Raw genomic sequence first — 20,523 nt, 5'->3', positions numbered from 1 at the left:
TCAAAAAGTAGCATTTACGACCTTCCAAAATGCTGTTTCCTTGTGGATAAAACGGCGATATGACAAAAAACATTTGCGTATACTCCTGAATTTGTCTCCGTGTGGACAGGGCCTGAGACTGGCAGCCCGAGGAGCTGCCAGGAGAAGGAAAAGACCGATATTAAAAGATCTGGGTTATATGAATCGATATCAGAATTAGAAAAAAAACAATCAATCTAAATTGGACAATCTTTTTTTTAACGCAGTCCTGCTCATTACTACTTCTTGTTTTGAATCAAGGTCAGTCAAAACAGTACCTCATAAGGCATGTTTATGAAACAGAAAAAAATGATTGAAAAAATACTACGATACCAGGATGTACATGTGCTCAAGTGTTGCCTTCAGAGCACATGTGCACTCTGGGACTGCCTCTAGTGCAAAGAAGTGCCTTTTCAAGTGCATTTCTCACTCATTCTGAGCAACTTATGAATGAAAACATAACATCAGTTTTCTGTTTAGTAAATGCGCCTTATGAGGTGCTGTTTTTCGAAACAAGAAGTAAACAGTGGAGCTGGTCTCTACACATCACATTGCATTATATTTGGGTTAAAAGCCCCCTAGTGGTGAAATTTTACATACTGTGCATTAAAAAGGCATTGATTTTAATGTCAGTCTGTTTCATAAAGCAGTTTAAAATAGGAACTTTAAGTTTGTCAGTTTTGGTGCCCCTTTAAGAGCAAAATGGGGATTCATATCCTCATGTAGATTTTTTCCTGAATATTAGTAGAAATTTCTCTAGCAAAAGTAAATTAAATCAGATGTTGGAAATGTAAAAAAAAAAAAAAGTGAATGAAAACCAAGATGATATTCCTTTAGGACCCTCATGTCACCTTATTTATCTCCTTTCTTTCCTCATGCCTCATCCACATCAATCTGCGCGACAGAAAGGTGAACAGAAACAGACTGACCAGGTAAAAATGGCTTATAAGACGCCCTAATAGGAGGCAGCTCAATTCAGCTGATTCTGTCACAGATGCGCCCTTACACATTGTGCTTTTGGGACACGCTTAAAGTTTTTGATGGACACAACACCCTGCTACACAACCGTTTAATACAATGAGATTCGCAAAATATGTTTCAAAAGTGCAGACATTCAAAGTCTTTTTGCACCAACTAGTAATTCAGACCTTGAAGTTAGTTAAGTAAAAATGGGGCCCTGAGGTAAAACTACACAATTACCTTTTGAGTCAAGCCAATTACCTTAAATACAAATTTTTAAATCAAGTAACACACATCTAGTCAGTGTTAAATTGCACATTAATATTCTCCAAGTTAGTCCCTGAATGGAAAAATAAAAGGTTCCTCTGTTGTGGTAAATCATTAAAGGTGTGAAAGCGAGGCAGTGTTTTCTTACAAATAACAGCAAAACCAAAGAGCAGATAATGTTGCTTTTGTAAATATTGGCTCCCTTTTGTTAAGTTAAACAGCAGCCTTGTTACTTCCAGCAAACTGAGTTCCAGATAAGTGGCGTTTGAATCAGTCTGCACAGCAGGAATCATAGTAAAGGTAATAGTTTTGTTTTGGAAATTATTGGCTGTTTAGCTTTTATTTTTAAATATTGTGAAAGTGCTCGGTGTAACCTTTCCTATTGGCACAAAATGAGCTCTGAAAATATTTAAATTGAAAGCACATGGCACTGAATACACATTACAAATACAGACCACCTGGCTTTGTTGAAACATGAGTGTGACAGAAAACATCAAGAGTGTGTTTGTTTTCTTGCAGCCCACCTCTCTCTGCGTCAGCTTCTGCTTGTCAATCTGCTTGACCTTGGGACTGTTGGCCAGCAGGTGGCGTAGTTTGACGTAGCTCTTCCACAGCTTCTGGTACCTGCAGACGGTGAAGACGGTGGTTAGAGGGAGGCTGACAGGAGTCCATCTCTAGTCTCGCTTCACTCACTCTCCTGCTGTGCAACAACACATCAATATTTCATCTGCAGCTGGCCTGATATTAAACATAATTTAACAGTTGTCTGCAGCCATTATTGCATTAGCTGGCTGTGTTTGAGGGCGGTGGACGCAGGAGATTCTCTCTGTGTTTCAGACGTCCACTGTTTGAACTAAGAGCACAGGTTCAAACATGCACTGGCACTTTCACCTTTATTCTGTTCTGGTAAAAAAAAAAGAAAAAAAAAAAAAAGCTGTCAGTCATAAAGGATTGGGACAGCTCAACCTAGGGTTGGGCCAAATGGACCGAAAGCAATATTTTGTCATTTTGAGCTACATGCGATATATATCTGACATGTTTTTTTCTAAAGGAAATAAATGGTTGTCACATTAACACAATAGATTTTCGGTTGATTTCCGTGTTGATTTGATTTTGCATGGTTTTTTGTTTTCCACTTTTTGTCTTATGTCTAATATATCACAGGCTGTACCAACTATTACTGATAGTTCTTAATAACACTAGATGGAGCAAAGGATTTATTGATTCAAATGTATGTTTCAAACATGTAACAAAAGCATTAGCTGCATTAATGTTAGTAAATGTTAAGTAATAACAACAATAATAATAATAATAATAATAACAATAATAATAATAGGTAAGGGAAATCTAGAATTATAAATCTGGAACGTTTTATTTTATCAATGAACCGAACTGTCGCCCCAAAACCAAGGTATGAACCGAACCGTGATCTCTGCGAACTGTTACATTAACAATATGAGGAAATTCTTACCAGTAAAACAAAAGAATGTAATGAGGTATTTTTAGATGTAACTTTATTATATAAGAGTACACTGTAATGACTGCAGTAGTCCAGCTTGACACATGTTGACATGTGTTGCTTGGCTGGCAAGGTCAAGCTTGACAGCATGCCTTTTCAAAAGAAATCTTTGTTTCATATAAATCAATATTGCCCATCCTTACTGAATAGTACCAAAACACTGGTAGCATTTTCAGTTTCAGTTTCAGAATGCTAAAATGTCCATTAATTCAATGATCCGTGGTTTCAAAAATTACAGAAACTCTACCATCTTCGGCCATATTTTTAACAAAAAAATAACTACTTTCTTAATTGTACTATTGTGTTTGCAACAACTTCAAACCAACTATTCGCCTACTTTTTTATATATTGCCAGTGCAATTGTGCAATTCAGTATGGAGTAGTTTGCCTGCAAATCATCGAAAACTAAAACAATAAACTACCCAGTATTAGGCATCTAGGTCTTCTATTTTTGTGTCTGTGATATCAAAATGGTTTCAGCATTAGGCCTTGTCCATTTATCTGTAATCAACATTGTATTGACATAACAACTCTTATCCTATCTCTCATTTAAAAATATATTCTGAAAACCCCTTACCTTGCCCATCCCTAGCTCTGACACATGACTCAAGAGCTATCTCACAACCTCCTCCTTCTCATTTTCTATAAGACCTCCTTTGTCTTTGTGCTCATTTGCATCTGAAAAGAGTCGGGGAGTTATCGGCAAGGTGACATGTAGCCGCCATACTAACCACCTACCCTTTCTCCCCCTTCTCTCCCAGTCCCTCTCTCTCTTTTCAATCAGACCTCCTGATTGATGCACTGAGGGCCGAGTGTGACCGTTCTGCTCCCATTCAGGAGACTTTCTCCTCATTTACTCAGAGTTATTCAATTATGATTGGTGGGATGGTGGGGTAAGGTTGGTGGGGTTTTTGCAGGATAGGATGGTGCATTGACAGAGAGAAAGGCAGAGAGGCATAAAGGGAGAGAAGGAGAGCGAGAGAGAGAGGAGGAAGTGAGGAGGGGTGTACTGTGGAATAGAAGAATTATAGAGCTTTAATAGTGGGGACTTCATTAGAGACTGAGACGAGGGAATGAGACGGCTTTACCGCCTCGATTATCAGCTCACCACCACCTCCGCACTGAAGCAGCCCGAGCCGACGAGAGAGGAAGAAAGAGAGAGCCATACGGACAGAGAAAGAGAGAGAGAGTCTATCCAGCCTGGGAGGCCCCCTCATCCCCAATCCGCTCCAATGACCTTTCCTCAGATCCGCTGTGTGCTCTCAGGGTAGTGCTGCTGAGGCCCTCGCCACTCCCTGCACATGCTTTCATTAGCATATGCTGCCTCTTTCTTCCTCTTCTCTCTCTTTCTCGCTCTCCTCACCCATGGCTTTCCCATCTCCAGCTCTGTTCATACATGCTATCTGTAGCACTGCTGGCCTCATCTATCTGCTAGAGTTAAGGCTGTTTTGTATTCAGACGTCGTTATCTGTTACTTAAACGTCTGTAATGGCTCTATTCAAACACGGAAGAACCATTAGGGACAGAACCACCACTTTTGAGTGAAGTGGGACAGGAAGGAAAGATAAAACACTTATAACGAGTGATATGTTCATTTTAGCAGTTTTTTATAACAAGCATATATTTCATATATCTCTGGTTATTTTCCATTTCTATTGCTGTAGCCTTTACATTAACCTTGATTCACACATATGGATTCGATGCAGGAAATGTGACAAAACAGAGTTCATTGGGAATGACCACCAGCTCTGCCCACATACACTTAAAACGTGTCCAACAGCTAATGCAAATGTGTTTATTTCACACATAAGAAAAGGAAGCAGTCATGCAAATTCTGCTTTACTTCTAAAACCTCAGTTTTAGAGTTGCTTTCTACTCCTGCAGAGAATGTAAAGAAAGAAAAGCTAGAGAAAAGAGAGGACTGCGGCTTTTGAACTCCCTACAATACAACTTTAACAAGGTTCCAGAGGTTAACAAAAGAAATATACATAAAAACACATTGAAAACAAAGTGAAACTACTTTACTGTGCACAACTGAATGGCAAAAATACCAGAGCAGAGTATGTAAATTACGTGCTCGAATTCAAGCTTCTGACAGACAAGAGGGAGCCTGCCTCTCTTGAGTCCATATGTGACAGTGTCAGATTAGATTTACGACAGGCTGGATGCATCAGATGCAACATATATGGACTGATTTTGCCCCCCCCCAAAAACTATCAGGAAGGCATGAGATGCATCAAGTCAAAACCTCCTCCATTCTGAATTTCAAATGCCAAACATGTTTACCAATCTAGCTCTGGCTGCCCTGGAAAACCCACAACAGCTAATAAGAGCAAATTATGGGAACAACACGAATGCTGTTATAACATTCAATGCCTGGTAGGACATGACACCCACATCCTCCAGGACTGTCCCACATCAATAAAGGCCGAAACATAAAAAAAAAGAAATATAAGATAGCCCTGAGAATATTTTGAGAATCACAAAATATAGAAGATGAAAATTAGATTATATTAATAAGAGCCTTCTTCTTATTGTAATAATGACGACATAACTGAATACTTTTACTGATGACCAGTAAATTAAAACGTCAATACAGATAACTGGCCAGTTTCCTAATATCAGCCGCTATAACTGGCCAGACCAATAACTGGTCCACCCCCTATCAGACAAGACTTTCAGTTTGATTGTGGTCATTTGTCCTCCTGTGTACAGGGGGGACACAACCTGACCACCTGTTCCCGACTGGTTGGATGGATTTCTGACATGTTTGACATTTTGGGTTTATGACTTCAGACACTCCCACAGTGAGAGCAGAACCACGAGCAGATTCCTCAACTTTGGGACTTTTTTTTTTCCTTTGAAAACTGTCAGAAAGCATCTTAAAACATCATGGCAACAGCAGGGATGACTTTATATACTATACTGAGTTGATTTCTAGTGTAAAAAACAGCTTTTTAACACATGTTGTGTGCGTGACTTTCAGTATTCCTGCATCCAGCCTCAAGTAGGACACTTGCAGTATTGCAATTTTTTGTACTTCTGCATCGGCTTCATTTCTCAGGACCAGAGGCTGCTGCTTGGTGTGAGCACATATATCTTGTGTGATGGTCGAGCGTCGTAAGCAATTCAGTCGCACTGTGAGAGCTGATGTTCCACTACAACTGTGAGAGTCGGCTTGAAAATGTACATTGTATGGCCACTTTAGACTAAAACACAAAGAAGTTCAAAAGGCATTGCAATTTACATTTGTTTTTTCTCCTGTGGTCACATTTAATCACATTTCTGTGAGACCTTGTGTCTGTAGAATCGCCACCGTGAAACAGTGTTAATTTTAGCAGCTATTTGAATTTTAGTCCAAGTCTGTAGCTTAATATGTTTAGTTTTTGTCACATTTTAGTCATTTTTAACAGTCTGAGTCAACAAAAACTCAAAAAATTTTAGTACTTACATTTTTGTCTTTACTTATAACATTTTCTTTGAACTAGTTTGATTGGTCAAAATGTAAAATCAATATCAGTGCAATACACTCTATTTATGCAACTCCAGCAAAGGTTTTAATGGAAAAATAAGTGCTGGGTCTCCTTTATCACCGAGGATCATGGAACTAATTTGGCCACTATAGAACAAAAAGTGTGCAAAAGCAATGCATTTTTTCTTTATATGCTATCATGAAGAATCCACAAAAGCTGTGAGCTTTGGAGAGGACAGGAGAGTATATCAGAGTCCCAGAATTCCCAGTGCAGTATGGGAAAAAAATTTAAAAGTGTCTGTACTGTGAATAAGCGCGTACCATCTGACTTAGAGCACTGACTATCAATACTTTAGTTGAATTGAAATACACTGACAAAAACAGTGACATGTTTAACGCACAGTGGGAAAATAACATGAACAGTCAAGCACTAATATTTCACAATTAGTCAAGCACTATTATTTTGGTCTGGTTTTACTTTCCTTGATGAAAACTAAACTTACTTTTTGCCACAATTTTCAAAGATCTGTTTTAAGCTAGTCTTAGTCTGGTATTCCTCGTGAAGAAAAGGTAGTAGACTCAAATTTTTACACTTTAGGCAATGAAATTAACACTGCTGTGATATCGTTATAACAAAAGGGACGTGTGTGGTCTCCCTATCCAGCTAAATTGTCAAGTGTGTGCATTTGGCATTTGAAGGATTATCATGTTAAAAATCAGTTACATTCTCCTTCTGTCTGTGGTCGCCCACATTTTTAAAATTGGTTAAGATTGTGTGGTTTAAAGCCAACCAGAGAGGCAGTCTTCATGGTCCAAACATGTGAGATTGTCATCCCTGTTTGAAGAAAAGACTTATTCAATGGCTGCTCATTTATGTGTTTAAGGGGCTTCTGTCTTTTTCTACTCTCATTATTTCTCTCTACATGCCAGTCATGCCCTTTTCTGTCCTCCCATCATGTTTTCACTCATGTTTCATCCCTCTTTTGCCTGCGCTGTCCATCCTGTTCTCTTTTCTTTACATTCCTTGACCTCTGACATGTCATCATTCTTGCCTCAGCAGCCGTGATGGAGCTGAAACGAGCTCGAGTGGCAGCCCTGAACACAAGCTCGTCATGCAGGGCGGTGTGTGTGTGTGGGGGACACAGCGTCTTCAGTCTCCAGAGTTAATATATGCTGCTGCTGTGTCCGAGGCTCCCTCTCTGTGGCATTGCGGCCGTCGCAATCAACACCAACTCCTGCCCTCGCTACACGCATCATTAGCGGTGGTAGGAAATCCTTTTCTGCTGGTCTCTTACTACTGCATCGCCTAATGATGTCCCAGTCCATCCATAAATTTGTCGTTGTCTGTCGCTTTGAGAAGTTTGACATGGCAGCAGGGTGTGAGGGGATGAAAGAGTTTGGCGGACAGGCCGCTAAAATCTTACAGCAGGGGAGAAAGGACATTAGTGAGGACAGGAGGAAGCAAACTAGTTCTGCTCAGATAAATTTCCTAATGATCCTCCTCTTGTTTGCAACTTCATCAACCACATTTCCCTCCTGACTGTCGTGATGAGGCCAGATATTTGGGTTTAAACAGAAATCCACAGGTTTAAAATTAGAAGTTAAGTAGCAACTTTTGATTGGCGCTTGGCATGGTGTTGTCATATCTCCCCGAACACCTCAGAGACTGCCGCTCAGATGATCTAATACACTGCTTTTGTTAATTATGCAGCAGCACAGTACTGTATTCCCTGCTGCAGCCCTGTGGCGTCTCTGCGTGCGCTTGTGTGGCATTACTATTCACAAGACATAAACCGCAGTAACTCCCATGGCGGAGGCACCCAGCGGAAACCTGGGACCCGTGACGACGCATGTGAAAATGTCACGCCACTCGTTTTCTCATCCTTCTTGTCTCTGTATTTTCATATCTCCCCCTCCTCTCTGACATACGCCGTTCTTGTCCTCCTTGACGTGTGACACAAGAGACTCTGCCATCACAGTATCCTGGGAGAGCGCCGGGGAATAAGGATTTAGGGAACACGGCAAAGGTGGAGGGTAAGTTTGCTCTAGGATGAGTGGTCTGCATTTATGTGTAGGGCTGTGATAGTGACAGAATCTTAAACTCCAATACTATGCTACAATAAAAAAGAATGCCTGGTAGTTCTATTTTATACCAAGAACAAGGCACTCAAAAAAGTCTCTGAAGCCCCCAAGAAGTGGTCTTAGCTGAGTAGTGCTCCAGTTAAAAAGCCATGATTCAGTCTGTCACATCTATTTTATATCCCTCAAATATAAACACATTGCTCATATTCACAACTGCATTTATTGAAGTTTCTCATCAAAAACTAAAACTTTCCATTTTTATGTGACATTTAAACACATCATAACATATAGAATGCAGTTGTCTAGTTTACTGAGGTTACCTGAACACATCATATTTTCATCTTCCTGCTCATTAAGCTCACTAATTAACTTCAATTTTGCAGATTCCACCACAGATTTTTACAATGGATTAATATTTTTAACAAACAGGCCTTGCTACAAAGTTTTGGAGCACTTTTCAGCATTTTTCTGAGCAGCTGACGAAGAAAACTGTCCTGAAGCAGCTGAAGAGAGTGGTATGAGTGCGTCTGCAGGCAGACATGATTGCATGCGACTCCCTGGCGAAGTCTTTTTTCCTCAAGCCAACAGTTGAAGGTACAACATTCTGGTTTAATGTGAAGCACAATAATGACATGCTATTATGAAGCCAACTTCTTAGACTGGAAAAGACAAATTTGGAAAATGTCTCATACACTAGATTGTCTGGTACGTTATTCCTCACAAATATCTAGATATAATCCTTGTTCATTATCTAACTATGAAATTTGTAATGACATCTGTATTGGCAATAATAGGTCTTCTGTCTGTATGTACTTGTTTTTTTTATTTTGATGTTCTTTTAAGACATTTCTGAGGTCAGTCAGTGGGCTGAGGGGCTGAGCACTCAACCAGAAGTCTACAGGTCAAGAAGGAAAGACCAAGTAGCGCCCAGGAGACATTGCTGTCTCTCACCTATGTGTGTAAGTCTGCAAAAGATGCTAAAGGGCAACCTGTGCATCTAAAAGAGACACCAAACACCTGTGACAATGCGTCATATCTGCAGAGCTGTGAATGAGAACAGTCTGAAGGTATGATGGAAGGCAACACAGAGAGGACACAGCGGGCAGATGAGGCGTGGATTGGCTTTTTGACAAAAACTCTGACAAGTTCCTGCAGGTTTGCATGGTTGTGTATGTGTTAATTTGCTGTTTAGAGTCTAGCAGTTGTTAAACACCCAGTGAAGTCAGTTTCTCTGATTTATTTCTCTGCAAAAGGGAGATTGGTGTTGAAGAAATGGTTGTAGTTTTGTTTTCTTTAAGTGTCTGTGCTTTTAAAAACAATTAAATGCAAAATTCAAAGAGACTGTACCATTTTAAACACTTGAAATTGAAAAAAGCGCACAGTATGGATAGTGTTGACAGCCTTATTTGTGTCTGTGCCTGAGTGTGATCTTACTGAGGGTCTCCGGCATAGCTGAGCTGAGCAGGTCGGATCCCAAAATGAACAATGATAGGGAAGGTGATGACATCTGGGTTGAACTGCTCCCTGTCCAGCTGGTCGATCCGCACTGAGCTTGGTTTCTAAGAGAAAAAAGGGAGTCAACACAAAGGGTCAAAACGAAGTTCTATATAGCTTCAAGGCGGCCATCATTTAATCATCTATCAACACGTGCAATCCACACAATGAGGCCCAGATCAGGCACAAAGCCGGCAGACAACGATAAAGTGACACCAGGGTTGGCGAGCTAACTTCTGATGCCCTTATCAGGGAGGAGATTGACAAGCAACATGTCCTCAGCTGACTCCCAATCCGCAGTTAGCCTGTCAGGCGTTTTGCGAGATCAGAGGAAGGAGCTGTAGCATAAGGCGTGATGAGCGGTGTGGCAGATGGCTCGAGGCTCGGGCTCACCTTGACATTAGCCGCAGCCCGCTCTCCCCGTCACGGCCTGCATACAAACTTTGATTTGAGGGCGAAGGGTCACCAGCCAACTTTGATTTGGCCTTTAAAGCAACATAATCAGCTTTGATTGGTTTGATGGAAGCCTTGATGATTGCCCTGTTTACAACCCTGACACAAATACTTTGTAAATGCTAATTTATATATACAGGCCCATTAAGCATGCACTGCTTCTTTACCTATACTTTACAGCATCAACGCTGACGAAGGCTGATGACATTCGTGCCCTCGTTTGTCGAACATGCCACTGCGTAGAATAATCACTTGAGCATGGCGTGCTTGATTGGCATCTGAACCCCATTATTTGCTGCAGCATTAACGTGTGACCTTCACAGAACAAAGCGGGCACAACTTCTACAAAATAAGAGCATGCAAAGAATAAGATGGCCTAAATAGCCTTGAAAGAGCATTTTACTTAAAGCAGAGGACAGGTGATTACATATTCTTAAAATCCCGACCTTTTGACATTCTTTTTCAGCTAAAATGATAACACCGGTGCAAAAATTACAGATATCCTACAATATAAGCCATCAAGAGGACTATTTGTTGCTGAACATCCATGCAGAAAATGATCTTTGTGTCATTAGTGTGCCTGTCTAGCAGACTCTTGTGTTTACAATACACTGATAATGTTCAATTAAAGAGGTGAGTAAGCAGAGATTCAAGGTCATATGGCGCAAAGTGGACAACATCCCAAAGAAAAGGTTTAAATAAAAAATTTTTGAAAATGTTAGAATGTTTAATTAAAAAATGGGTAACAGGCAGCCCAGGGGATATATTCTGCCCCCCTGCTCAGTTAATGTGGCCCTGGAAGGCAATAAACAATCATTAAACTGTAAAAATTAGGACAAAATATGACATGAGGATTTCAACCATGCACATGAAAAAAACATATGGTACTACTGGTTTCTGAACTGTTCTTCGCAAAAAATATATTTTATATTGATGAAATAATAAATTCATAATCTTCACAACTCTTATGATTTGACTGTCTCATAAAAAACTTGATTTCCACATTTTTTTGTCATTTGAAAACACTATGATTTTTTATTTACACTTGCATGATCATCCTTTTTACTGAACTGACCTTGAGTTAGAGAGGGAGGCAGACACTGAGAGCTTAAATAAATAAATATCACATTTTACAACCTGATGACTTAAATCATTCAAATAAAGCATAAAGCAATAAAGCATGTGCAAACGGCCTTTGTGATTTATGACTGAAGAAAGTTTGGCAGGGACCTGAAGAAAGGCCTGTTCAACTTTACAAAGAGACATTAGTCATGAAACTGGACTAGAAACTCAAAACCGAACATAAACAACATATCAGATGTTGAAACTGAGACATTTTATGATTTAATAAAAAAAATTAGCTCCTTTTGAATTTGATGGCAGCAACTCACCTCCAAAAAGTTGGGACAGAGAGCAAAAAAAGGCTGGAAAAGTAAGTGGTACTATTGAAAAAAAGCTGGAGGAGGATTTTACACTTAATTAGGTTAATTGGCAACATGTCAGTAACACGACTGGGTATAAAAGGAGCATTTTTGTGATTCTGACTTATTAATCCTGATACCTTGGATAGAAAAATTATCAAGAAAGCTGGTTTTTCCCATGCTAATGTCTTCATTTTCTTAAATCTTTAACAAACAGCCAAAATCTAAATTATGATGGTAAAACAGAGTTAAATGACAGGACTGCATGCATGTCCTCACAAAGTTCTGCCCAATATTTTTGTTCAGTTATATGTGTTGCTCTATCAAGGGTCCAAACTGCAACGGGAAATTTGGGTCATAACTTCGCACTATGGAGGTAGTAAGTCCTATGGCTAGACCAGTTGAGAACCACTGGGCTCAGGAACATTTCCAGAAATCCCGTTGTGTCAACACAGTTTGCCGTGAATCCACAAATGACAGATAAAGCTATATCATACAAAGAAGAAGCCATATGTGAACAGGATTAAGAAACGCTTCCATCTTCTCTGGGCCAAAGCTCATCTAAAATGGACTGAGAAAAACGGAAAACTGTTCTGTGGTCACACAAAACTATTTTGGGAATCCATAGACACCATGTCCTGTGGACCACAGACCAGCTTGTTGTCCTGGCTCAGTTCAAAAGCCTGAATCTCTGATGGTATGGGGGTGCATTAGTGCCTATGGCGTGGGCAGCTTACACATCTAGAAAGGCACTATCAATGCTGAAAATTAGACAGAGGATTCAGAGTAGAATATGCGCCCATCTAGACAACACTTCTTTCAGAGAAGGCCTTGCATATTTCAGCAAGACAATGCTAAACCACATACCACATCCATCACAACAGCATGGCTTCACAGTCAAAGAGTCTGGGTGTTAAACAGACCTTTCACCAACTGAAACATTTGGAGCATCATAAAGGGAAAATTCTGGCAAAGAAGACCCAGGACTGTTGGGCAGCTAGATTCCGACATAATCAGACAAGAATGGGAAAACAGTCCTCTCCCAAAACTCCTGCAACTGGTCTCCTCAATTCCCAGATGTTTACAGACTGTAGTTAAGAGAAGAGGGGATGCTACACCATAGTAAACACAGCCCTGTCCCTACTTTTTTGATATATGTTGCTGCCATCAAATTCCACATGAGCGAAGATTTTTAGGGACATGATGACATGTAATATGTTTTTTTTTTTCGATTGTGAATAAGATATGTGTTTATAAGAATTGAAAATATATTCTGTTTTAAATTGTATTTTACATAGCTTCCCAACTTTTTGGGAACTGGGGATATAAATAAATAAGTAAAATCATGGGTATTTTGAGGTGTTTTGAGTAGAAAGGAGCCTAGAAAGGCAGGGCTTAAGAAAGGATCACTTCCCTGGTGAGGGCAGCGCTTGAAAAAGGGTCAATTATTGAAAAAATACTAAAGAAATTAAAGGAATAGTGAGTTTGATATGTAAGATAGCCTCTGCTGACCATTTCTCCGAACAGTTATATTTTCCAGCACTCAGGTTAAATCGCTGTATGACCTTTTTAATAGACTTAGTTGACTGGCAGACCAATCTTTAACCTGAGTCTGGGGATGGAGGACTATTATACACCCACCTATGCGGAAACTCTGACAGCAACAATTCAGGCCTGCCAGGAGACGCAGTTGACTCAATAACTCACCCACGCCAAAGGTTACACAACCATATTCACGGCTCATATGCAACCTTTAAGCTAGCAATGACATCTTCACCTTTCCCCAGACACAATTACTGTACATCCTTTAAAATATGGAGCAGACACGAAGGTTAACCAACTTGATTGTGACATAAAAGCCTCGGCTGGAACAGTGTTGATGACAGCAAACGCCCTTGGGGATAATAGGTGAGGGTTGCTAATGTCACGGGCTAACAGGAGCGGTCTTATTCCTGCAGCGTCGGGGGGTTGGGGGTTGCCCTTGAGGAAACAGACAAGGCCACTTCCTGTCTGTGCAGGGAAGCCGAGGCCTCACTCACCATGCCTGGGTTGGTGACGATCATGCCCTTGCACTCCTCCGCGTATTTCTGCCACTCCAGCTCCTCCCACTGCAGCATGTCTGCAATCTCCTCCTCAGGGACCAGCGGCTTGCTGCTACGCAGGAGGTACAGCAGCACCTGATGCATGGACAGCACCTCCTTCCCTCCATCTAAGACGAGTAAAGGAGAGGAGAAACCACACTAAATGAATGCATATCCACACAAAAACACTGAAACACATCTAGAGGGTATGCAGTTCACTAGGGATTTAGCTAAAGTGTCTTTTATGTAGCCACCAGTAGTAGATTTTTAAAAGGTTCTGATATTTCACAGCAGGGTTAATGTTTACTAGGCTAACCTGCAATTCCTTGACTAAACACAAAGATTAATGATTGAGAAATACTTTGTTTAAGTCCCCCAACTGCTATTTTTCCCATTTAATCTACAGATCATTTCCAAGATTAGTTGGTTAGGCAAAAAGTCTAAAAATTGTCAAGAAATGCAAGAAAATGAACATTATCAGTTTCCAAGAGCCAAAGTGACACCTCTAGATAGCTATTTTTTGTGAAAACAAACTTTAAGACTATTTAATACCATATTTTTGCACTTTTTTTTACCTGGAAGTTTCCATAAGTGTGGAATTTTTATTTACAAGAGACCTGTGCATATTAGAACATAGCATAAAACAGGTGGCGCGCCAATGTCCGAATGGTTTAAGGCACACCCGTGTACATGGGCAGGCTGGGTTCGAATCTGGCCTATGGCCCTTTGCCGCATGTCTCTCCCCACTCTCTCGTCCCTGTTTCCGAGTCTATCCACTCTCCTTCTGTCTAATAAAGGCACAAAAGGCCCAAAAATAAATCTTTAAAAAAAAAAAAAAAAAGAACAGCAGAAAACAGAAAAATCACAAAAATTAAAAGCCAGCTTTCAAAGAAAGTGACCTTTCAAGAAAAAACACTATAAGCTTCTGTTTTCACGCTCTTTATAATCATGTTAAATTTCATATCCCAGAGAGCACTGTAGGAAAGGCAATTTTCCCAAGATCTTTTAAACCTTGGGATACATTGATGAGTGACAAATTACAGGATTGTAACTGATTACAACCACATTCACTGTTCATATGCAGCCAATAATAAATCCATCCAGCTTGCTGTCCAGATCAGTAGCCTGTTAGTACACTCTGCCTTAATTTATGTCCCCTCTAAAGTCTACATTGAAACTAGCTATGTTGTAACTAAAGTTGTGTCTTTGTTCGGTTGCACCACTGAGATGTAAGGTTGATCTTAACTAGCAGAAATTTACATCCAATCTAACCAAAATATTGTCACTGATATGTTTTCTCTCATTTTAACCAATCACTGAAAAGCATTTTTTAAACCAGCGTTTGACATAGATGCTAACGTCTAAAAATAATGTATGCTAACACCACTAATCCTAAAACAGCGTCCAGTGTGGATGAAAAATATGACAAGGCATTTTGCATATGTGAGTATTGAAGCCTACAGCCAGTATAAAATTACCACACAGAAATCCAGTGGTGAAATCACTCCAACACAAGACAATTTAACTGTAGACAGTGGAAAATATCTCCACTCATGGACAAGAACAGTGTTATTATATAGAACGCAGTGCTGACACAAAATTTCTGGTCAAATCCTCAAATCCTAATCATCCTCCGGATTATCCCGTCTCTCAGAACTATCACTATGACAACCATATTCTTCGGAGGACTTTACACCTTGTTAGAGGTAGATGTAAGATTTAAGTTCTAACTTAAGCCTACGTTAAAAATATCTCAGCTGGTGCAACTGGGTAAATGTTAAAGAGAGCGTAAACTTCGTCGTAAGTAAGAATCTACGTTCAAACTAGGCAACGTTTGAACTTACACAGTTGGCACAACTCATAGCAGGAGAGTGCAGCATGCACTACTCTTGGCTGTGGTTGCAACTGGCAGAAAAACAGTGGGACACTTTAAACATGACCCCTCTGCCTACGTGTGCCAGCAGTTGTGCAAGGGCAGTCAGAAATGAAGCCAAAAAGACAGCGGGACGTCCCAACCCAGTGGAATAGCATGATTAAAACACAATGCAAAACCTACTTGAACAAAGAAAAATGCCTGTTACATATACCACGGAGTACAATCTCCCCGCAACATTAACTGAACAGCAGCTGACTAGAGCAGTCAGGGCATCAAGTTCATCAGCTGCTAACATGATCCCTGAAACAACTTTTACACACAGAAGCAGCCACTGGTCATGGTGTTACAAAAGACAAAGACTACTTTGTTAGTGGCTGTTAGTCAAAGATTCAAACAGATACAGTCTGATCCACCTTTATACATTGCTACCATATCATACTGTTGTACAAGGACTGCTAATTTCATAAGAAGGTTCAAACGTACAAGCATAGCTTGGCATGCTCGCCACCGGAGACTGATTCAGCCAACAGGGCTGCTTCACATCCTGGACAGGAGGAGAAACAGACTGAGCTGCAACAAGGCAAGAGAAGATGGACTATGAGGTAGGGCTGGGCATTATATCATTTTTCTATGATATAACTGTATTTTTAAAAGAGATACAGGGTTGAATTGGATTGTCTATATGTTGAGGTTGATTTGAAAAAAGTAAGCAGTGATTTATTCCAGGCTAAAGAGCCTATGTGGCAGTTATTTTCAGAAAAAAAAGATCTTTCTTTTAAAAATAAGTTTTATAAAGAAGTTCTACTGCAATGAAGAACAAAACTAGAATGGCAGTCTGAGGCGGCAGACCCACGCCTAAGCAGTGCCACCGAGGAACTCATGCTCCAATTGATTACTATGGTGTTCAAAATTCGAAGTCCAAGAAAAACCGAATGGGTGTGCGGATCATCACCAAAATCTAATTGTTTCTTCCCTGTCACTATCCCAATATTCCCTGAAAGTTTGGTGAAGATCTGACTTTCCGTCTTTGAGTTATCTTGTACACATACAAACAAAGAAACAAACAAAGATACGGAAGCCTTTACATAACCCCCTGCTGATTTCATCGGCTCGGGTAATAATTATACTGTTGCTCAACAATAACATTCAATATTTGTCCCTGGCCTAGATGAGGAAGTTAGCAATCTTAAAAATCGAGTGGCAATAGACAACAGACACATCGGCACTGGCACCGATTCTCACAATCGGTGCACTACTACTGATATATTGTTTGAAATGCAGATATCCAGTGCTGAAAGACTGACAGTAAATTATTCTAATTGCACGTGCATTACGCCCAAAGCGTATTTTTGACAGTAAGAGTAAAAACAAAGCTTCATTTCTGAGAGGTTCAAACAGCACAGTAACAACCTGCTGACAGACACTGAGCCCCGCAGAGCACTAAATAAATATCTGTCTTATTTTTTTACAGGAATCAGTAGACTGTTGTTTAACAACCAGAAGGTCAAGGGTTCAAACTCTACCTCCTGCAGCCACATATCGATATGTCTTTGGGCAAGACTCTTAATCCCAAATTGCTTCTGCTGCCGCCTCAGTGGCATGTGAAAGTGTGTGACTGGGATTAGATCATGCTGATGGCTGCTCTACAAACTAGTTTGTGAATATGGAGTGAATTGGTAAGTTTGACCACAGGTGTAGAAAGCACAGGAAGGTTCCTTGGGAGAACTTAGAGTAATAGACAAAATTACAAAGTAGACCTGCATTCACTGCTGGGTACATCTGCTGCATGTATCTCCATATGTTTGCACCAGTCTGCCTTGCACTGCATTTTCATCATTCTGTTATTGTGTAAAGCATGCTTACATATACGTACGCATGTTTTGCACCAGCCTGCTTGTATTTTAGTTGTTGTGTGCACTTGTGATTATTGTTTTGTCCGTATGTGAGTGTTACTGTTGTATGCATGTGAGGGAGCACACACGTGTTTATGTTTCACCTCTTGTAGCGTTTCTTGTTGTTGATTTCAGACGTCAGAAGCAGAATGAGTCAGTTCGGTTATAGCAGTTATTTGCTATTACTGCTATAACCTTCTTTTGTACGTCCTGTGGTAATGCACTCGTGGTTGCAACACGCATGTGGAAAATCACTCCTTGCACTTAAAAATGGCACTTTTTAATATGCACCAGCAAAGTTTACATTTAAATCACTGTCGAATGTTTGCTCATTACCAGTGTTGTACTGAGTGTTTTTTAGCTTTGTTGCCTACCAAGGGACTATGGATGTAAATTTTCAGTTTTGCTAACTCCAGCATGTGAAAATATGTATTTTGTACTTATGTTCATTAATGTGCTCTCCCCCTTTTAAGCAAACAAATAAATAAAATGCTCTTCTGAAATGGAAAAGCTGTAGTTCATACCTAAAACTTGCGTCCAGAACACACTTAGGTTTAATACAGCCTAATAATGCCTTTTCTCATCATTTAAAATGTTCATGTCTGCCAATACTGACAACAGGGCTCGTCGATAATGGTAAATATCATAATGATAAGCATTTTCACCAAAACTGAAATTATAATTATTCAACATGGTTACTCTTTGAGTTTACCCCATCTGCATCGCATGCATTTATCAGAAAGACAAGATTCCTTTATAAAGCTTACATTTTAAATGCACAAAACTTTGATTAAAATTTAATTAATTTAGCTCAAAAGCAAAAGCTGGATAAAAATATAGCTTGGTCAAGGTTTCCATTAAAATTTAAGGCCTCTCACTGGTTAAAAAAAAAAAAAAACAAGGCTTTTTAAGGCCTTAAATTTCAAAAGTACAGTTTAAGACTTTCTAGAACTTTTCAAGCTGCAGGAACCCTGGTAGTAGAGGTAAATGGTGTATGACAACTTTGTGTTAAGGCCTTAACTTTAAATTCCTCTCGATATATCTGCCTATTATTTCTAAGATCAATTCATTTCCCTGAAAGTCTATAAAGCATTCAATACAGCTTTAAGTGCTAAAATGTATAACTAATGTGCCATAGGGCTGAACAATAATGTGAAATATCTGATAGCAATTATTTTGACTCATATTGCAAATTCAACATGAACTGTTGTATTGAAGGGCTAATAATTCCAATGTCAATCTCATTTTGGATAACAAATACAGATACAGAATCAAGCAAAGTAAGATTTTTGCAAACTACTCTAAAAAAATATTGCACTTGAACATTTGGACATGTGTAGAGCTTAACATCGCTGCTGCAAAAAAATAAAATCTGGTATTCTGACACACATTCAAAGAACAATTGCACCTTCTGCAATTTGAAAACCGCAGTAGTCCATATCGTGATTAAATCCAAATTTAGATTCATTTCTCAGCCTAAGTGTGCACAAATCCAGACAAAAGGTTAATCGATTTATTCTGTATCTCTGTTAAGAGTTGAAAAATGGTTTCCAGACAAAAGACATACAGGTGCATGGTTAGAAAAGAGGATCTTATGCATCAGAATGTCTCTTTCTGTAAAACAAGGTCATTCACTGGGGCTGAACAATGTGCCAACATTTTCCCTTTTTTTCTGCAGTATATAGAAACCTAAAGAGAGTTCCAAAGAGCCTGAAGTCATCCTCGGATGGCTAACTTTGTAACAAACCCAACAATTTAACATTACTGCAATTAAATACCAAAGAAAGCAGAGAAGACAGGCATCTGCGATGCTCACAACCAGCAAAAAAGTTGCAGCCCAATCAGTTCAGCGTGCCTCACCTCTACAAAGTCTGTGTTTCTGTGCTAACTTTGCATTGCATATTATAGAAATGTCCCTGATTCATCCTGAAATGCATGGGTGAAAAAGGTACAGATGTCACATGGTGCTTGAATGAACAGAAAAATGGTTGTGCGCAACATCCAAATCTGTATTAAGGGAATCAGGAGAGAGCAGATACAGAAATACAGCCAGGCATGTGCATGCAATCTACCAGGTCAAATAGAGCCTGTTTAATAGACACTCATGCAAAATTGATTGACCTCCATTTAGAAACGTTCAAATGGACAGACACACAAATATCCTCCGCCCTGCTCCATCCTGGAAATGCATTAAAAAGAATATCAAACGCGTACCCACTCACTCCCACTGTAACTTTCCAAACATCCTCATGCTCTCACTGTACCTCCCCATCTCCTCTCACTCCCTGCCTCTGCACAGATCACATCACAAACATCACGTTGGACAGTTTGTTTTTTTGTGCTTTTGTAAAAGAGGCAGATAAGTGTTTGTAGCCGACTAAATTGGGAGAGCTGGGAGGGAAATTGTTTTTTGATGGAAAGAAGGTGGGAGGCACGGCTGTCATGAGAAAAACAGGACAGAGGTGTGATGGAGCAGCAGCACCATCATGTGGAGGAAAGATGAACTACATGCAGCCACAGCTAAGGCTCTGCAAAGCACACATTATAACATAAATATGAAGGCAGCTGTCGGCACACAGGTTTGAAGACATTATTGGAGATTTGCAGCTTTTCCTTCTTATCTTGGTCACATTTTATTTGAAGTATGTCGTAAGCCTGGCCACAAGAGGGAGACAAATTCTATAAAGGTCTGTGTTGTTTTTGAAGCGTCTCACCTGGTAGGAATCGGACAAAACGGGGCATAAAATGGAACTGCTGGCATCCAGAGGACTCATTGTCACCTTCAGGACCTAAAAAAGAGAGAAAATAAATAAAGTATTTTCTTTTTAATGTTATGAAGTAGGCCTAGATAACAGAAAACCTAGATTTTTTAAAATGGAAATCTAGATTTTTTCTTTAACTTCATCTTCTATTTCCCTTTAGAATCTCCCTGGGGTGAATCAAGACAAACAGGAACACCTCATCAGAAAGAGAAAAATTGGGATCACT

The 20,523-nt window shown here is 39.8% G+C and overlaps 1 protein-coding gene across 3 annotated transcripts in view; it reads right to left on the bottom strand.

The window, feature by feature from the left end:
- drosha (drosha ribonuclease III) overlaps positions 1–20,523 on the bottom strand; it is a 216,738-nt gene that overhangs the window by 173,098 nt on the left and 23,117 nt on the right. For all 3 annotated transcript variants that reach the window (XM_041814120.1, XM_041814121.1, XM_041814119.1), the window contains exons 12-15: positions 20,250–20,324; positions 13,726–13,895; positions 9,753–9,877; positions 1,770–1,869 (exon numbers count right to left, since the gene is read on the bottom strand). In XM_041814120.1, the coding sequence (XP_041670054.1) occupies positions 1,770–1,869; positions 9,753–9,877; positions 13,726–13,895; positions 20,250–20,324 (470 nt within the window). The remainder of the gene's footprint in view (positions 1–1,769; positions 1,870–9,752; positions 9,878–13,725; positions 13,896–20,249; positions 20,325–20,523) is intronic.

The sequence above is a fragment of the Cheilinus undulatus genome, linkage group 19 (genome assembly GCF_018320785.1).
Source record: "Cheilinus undulatus linkage group 19, ASM1832078v1, whole genome shotgun sequence".
In the NCBI taxonomy this organism is placed as follows: Eukaryota; Metazoa; Chordata; class Actinopteri; order Labriformes; family Labridae; genus Cheilinus; species Cheilinus undulatus.
This window is presented reverse-complemented; position numbering and strand designations above follow the sequence as displayed.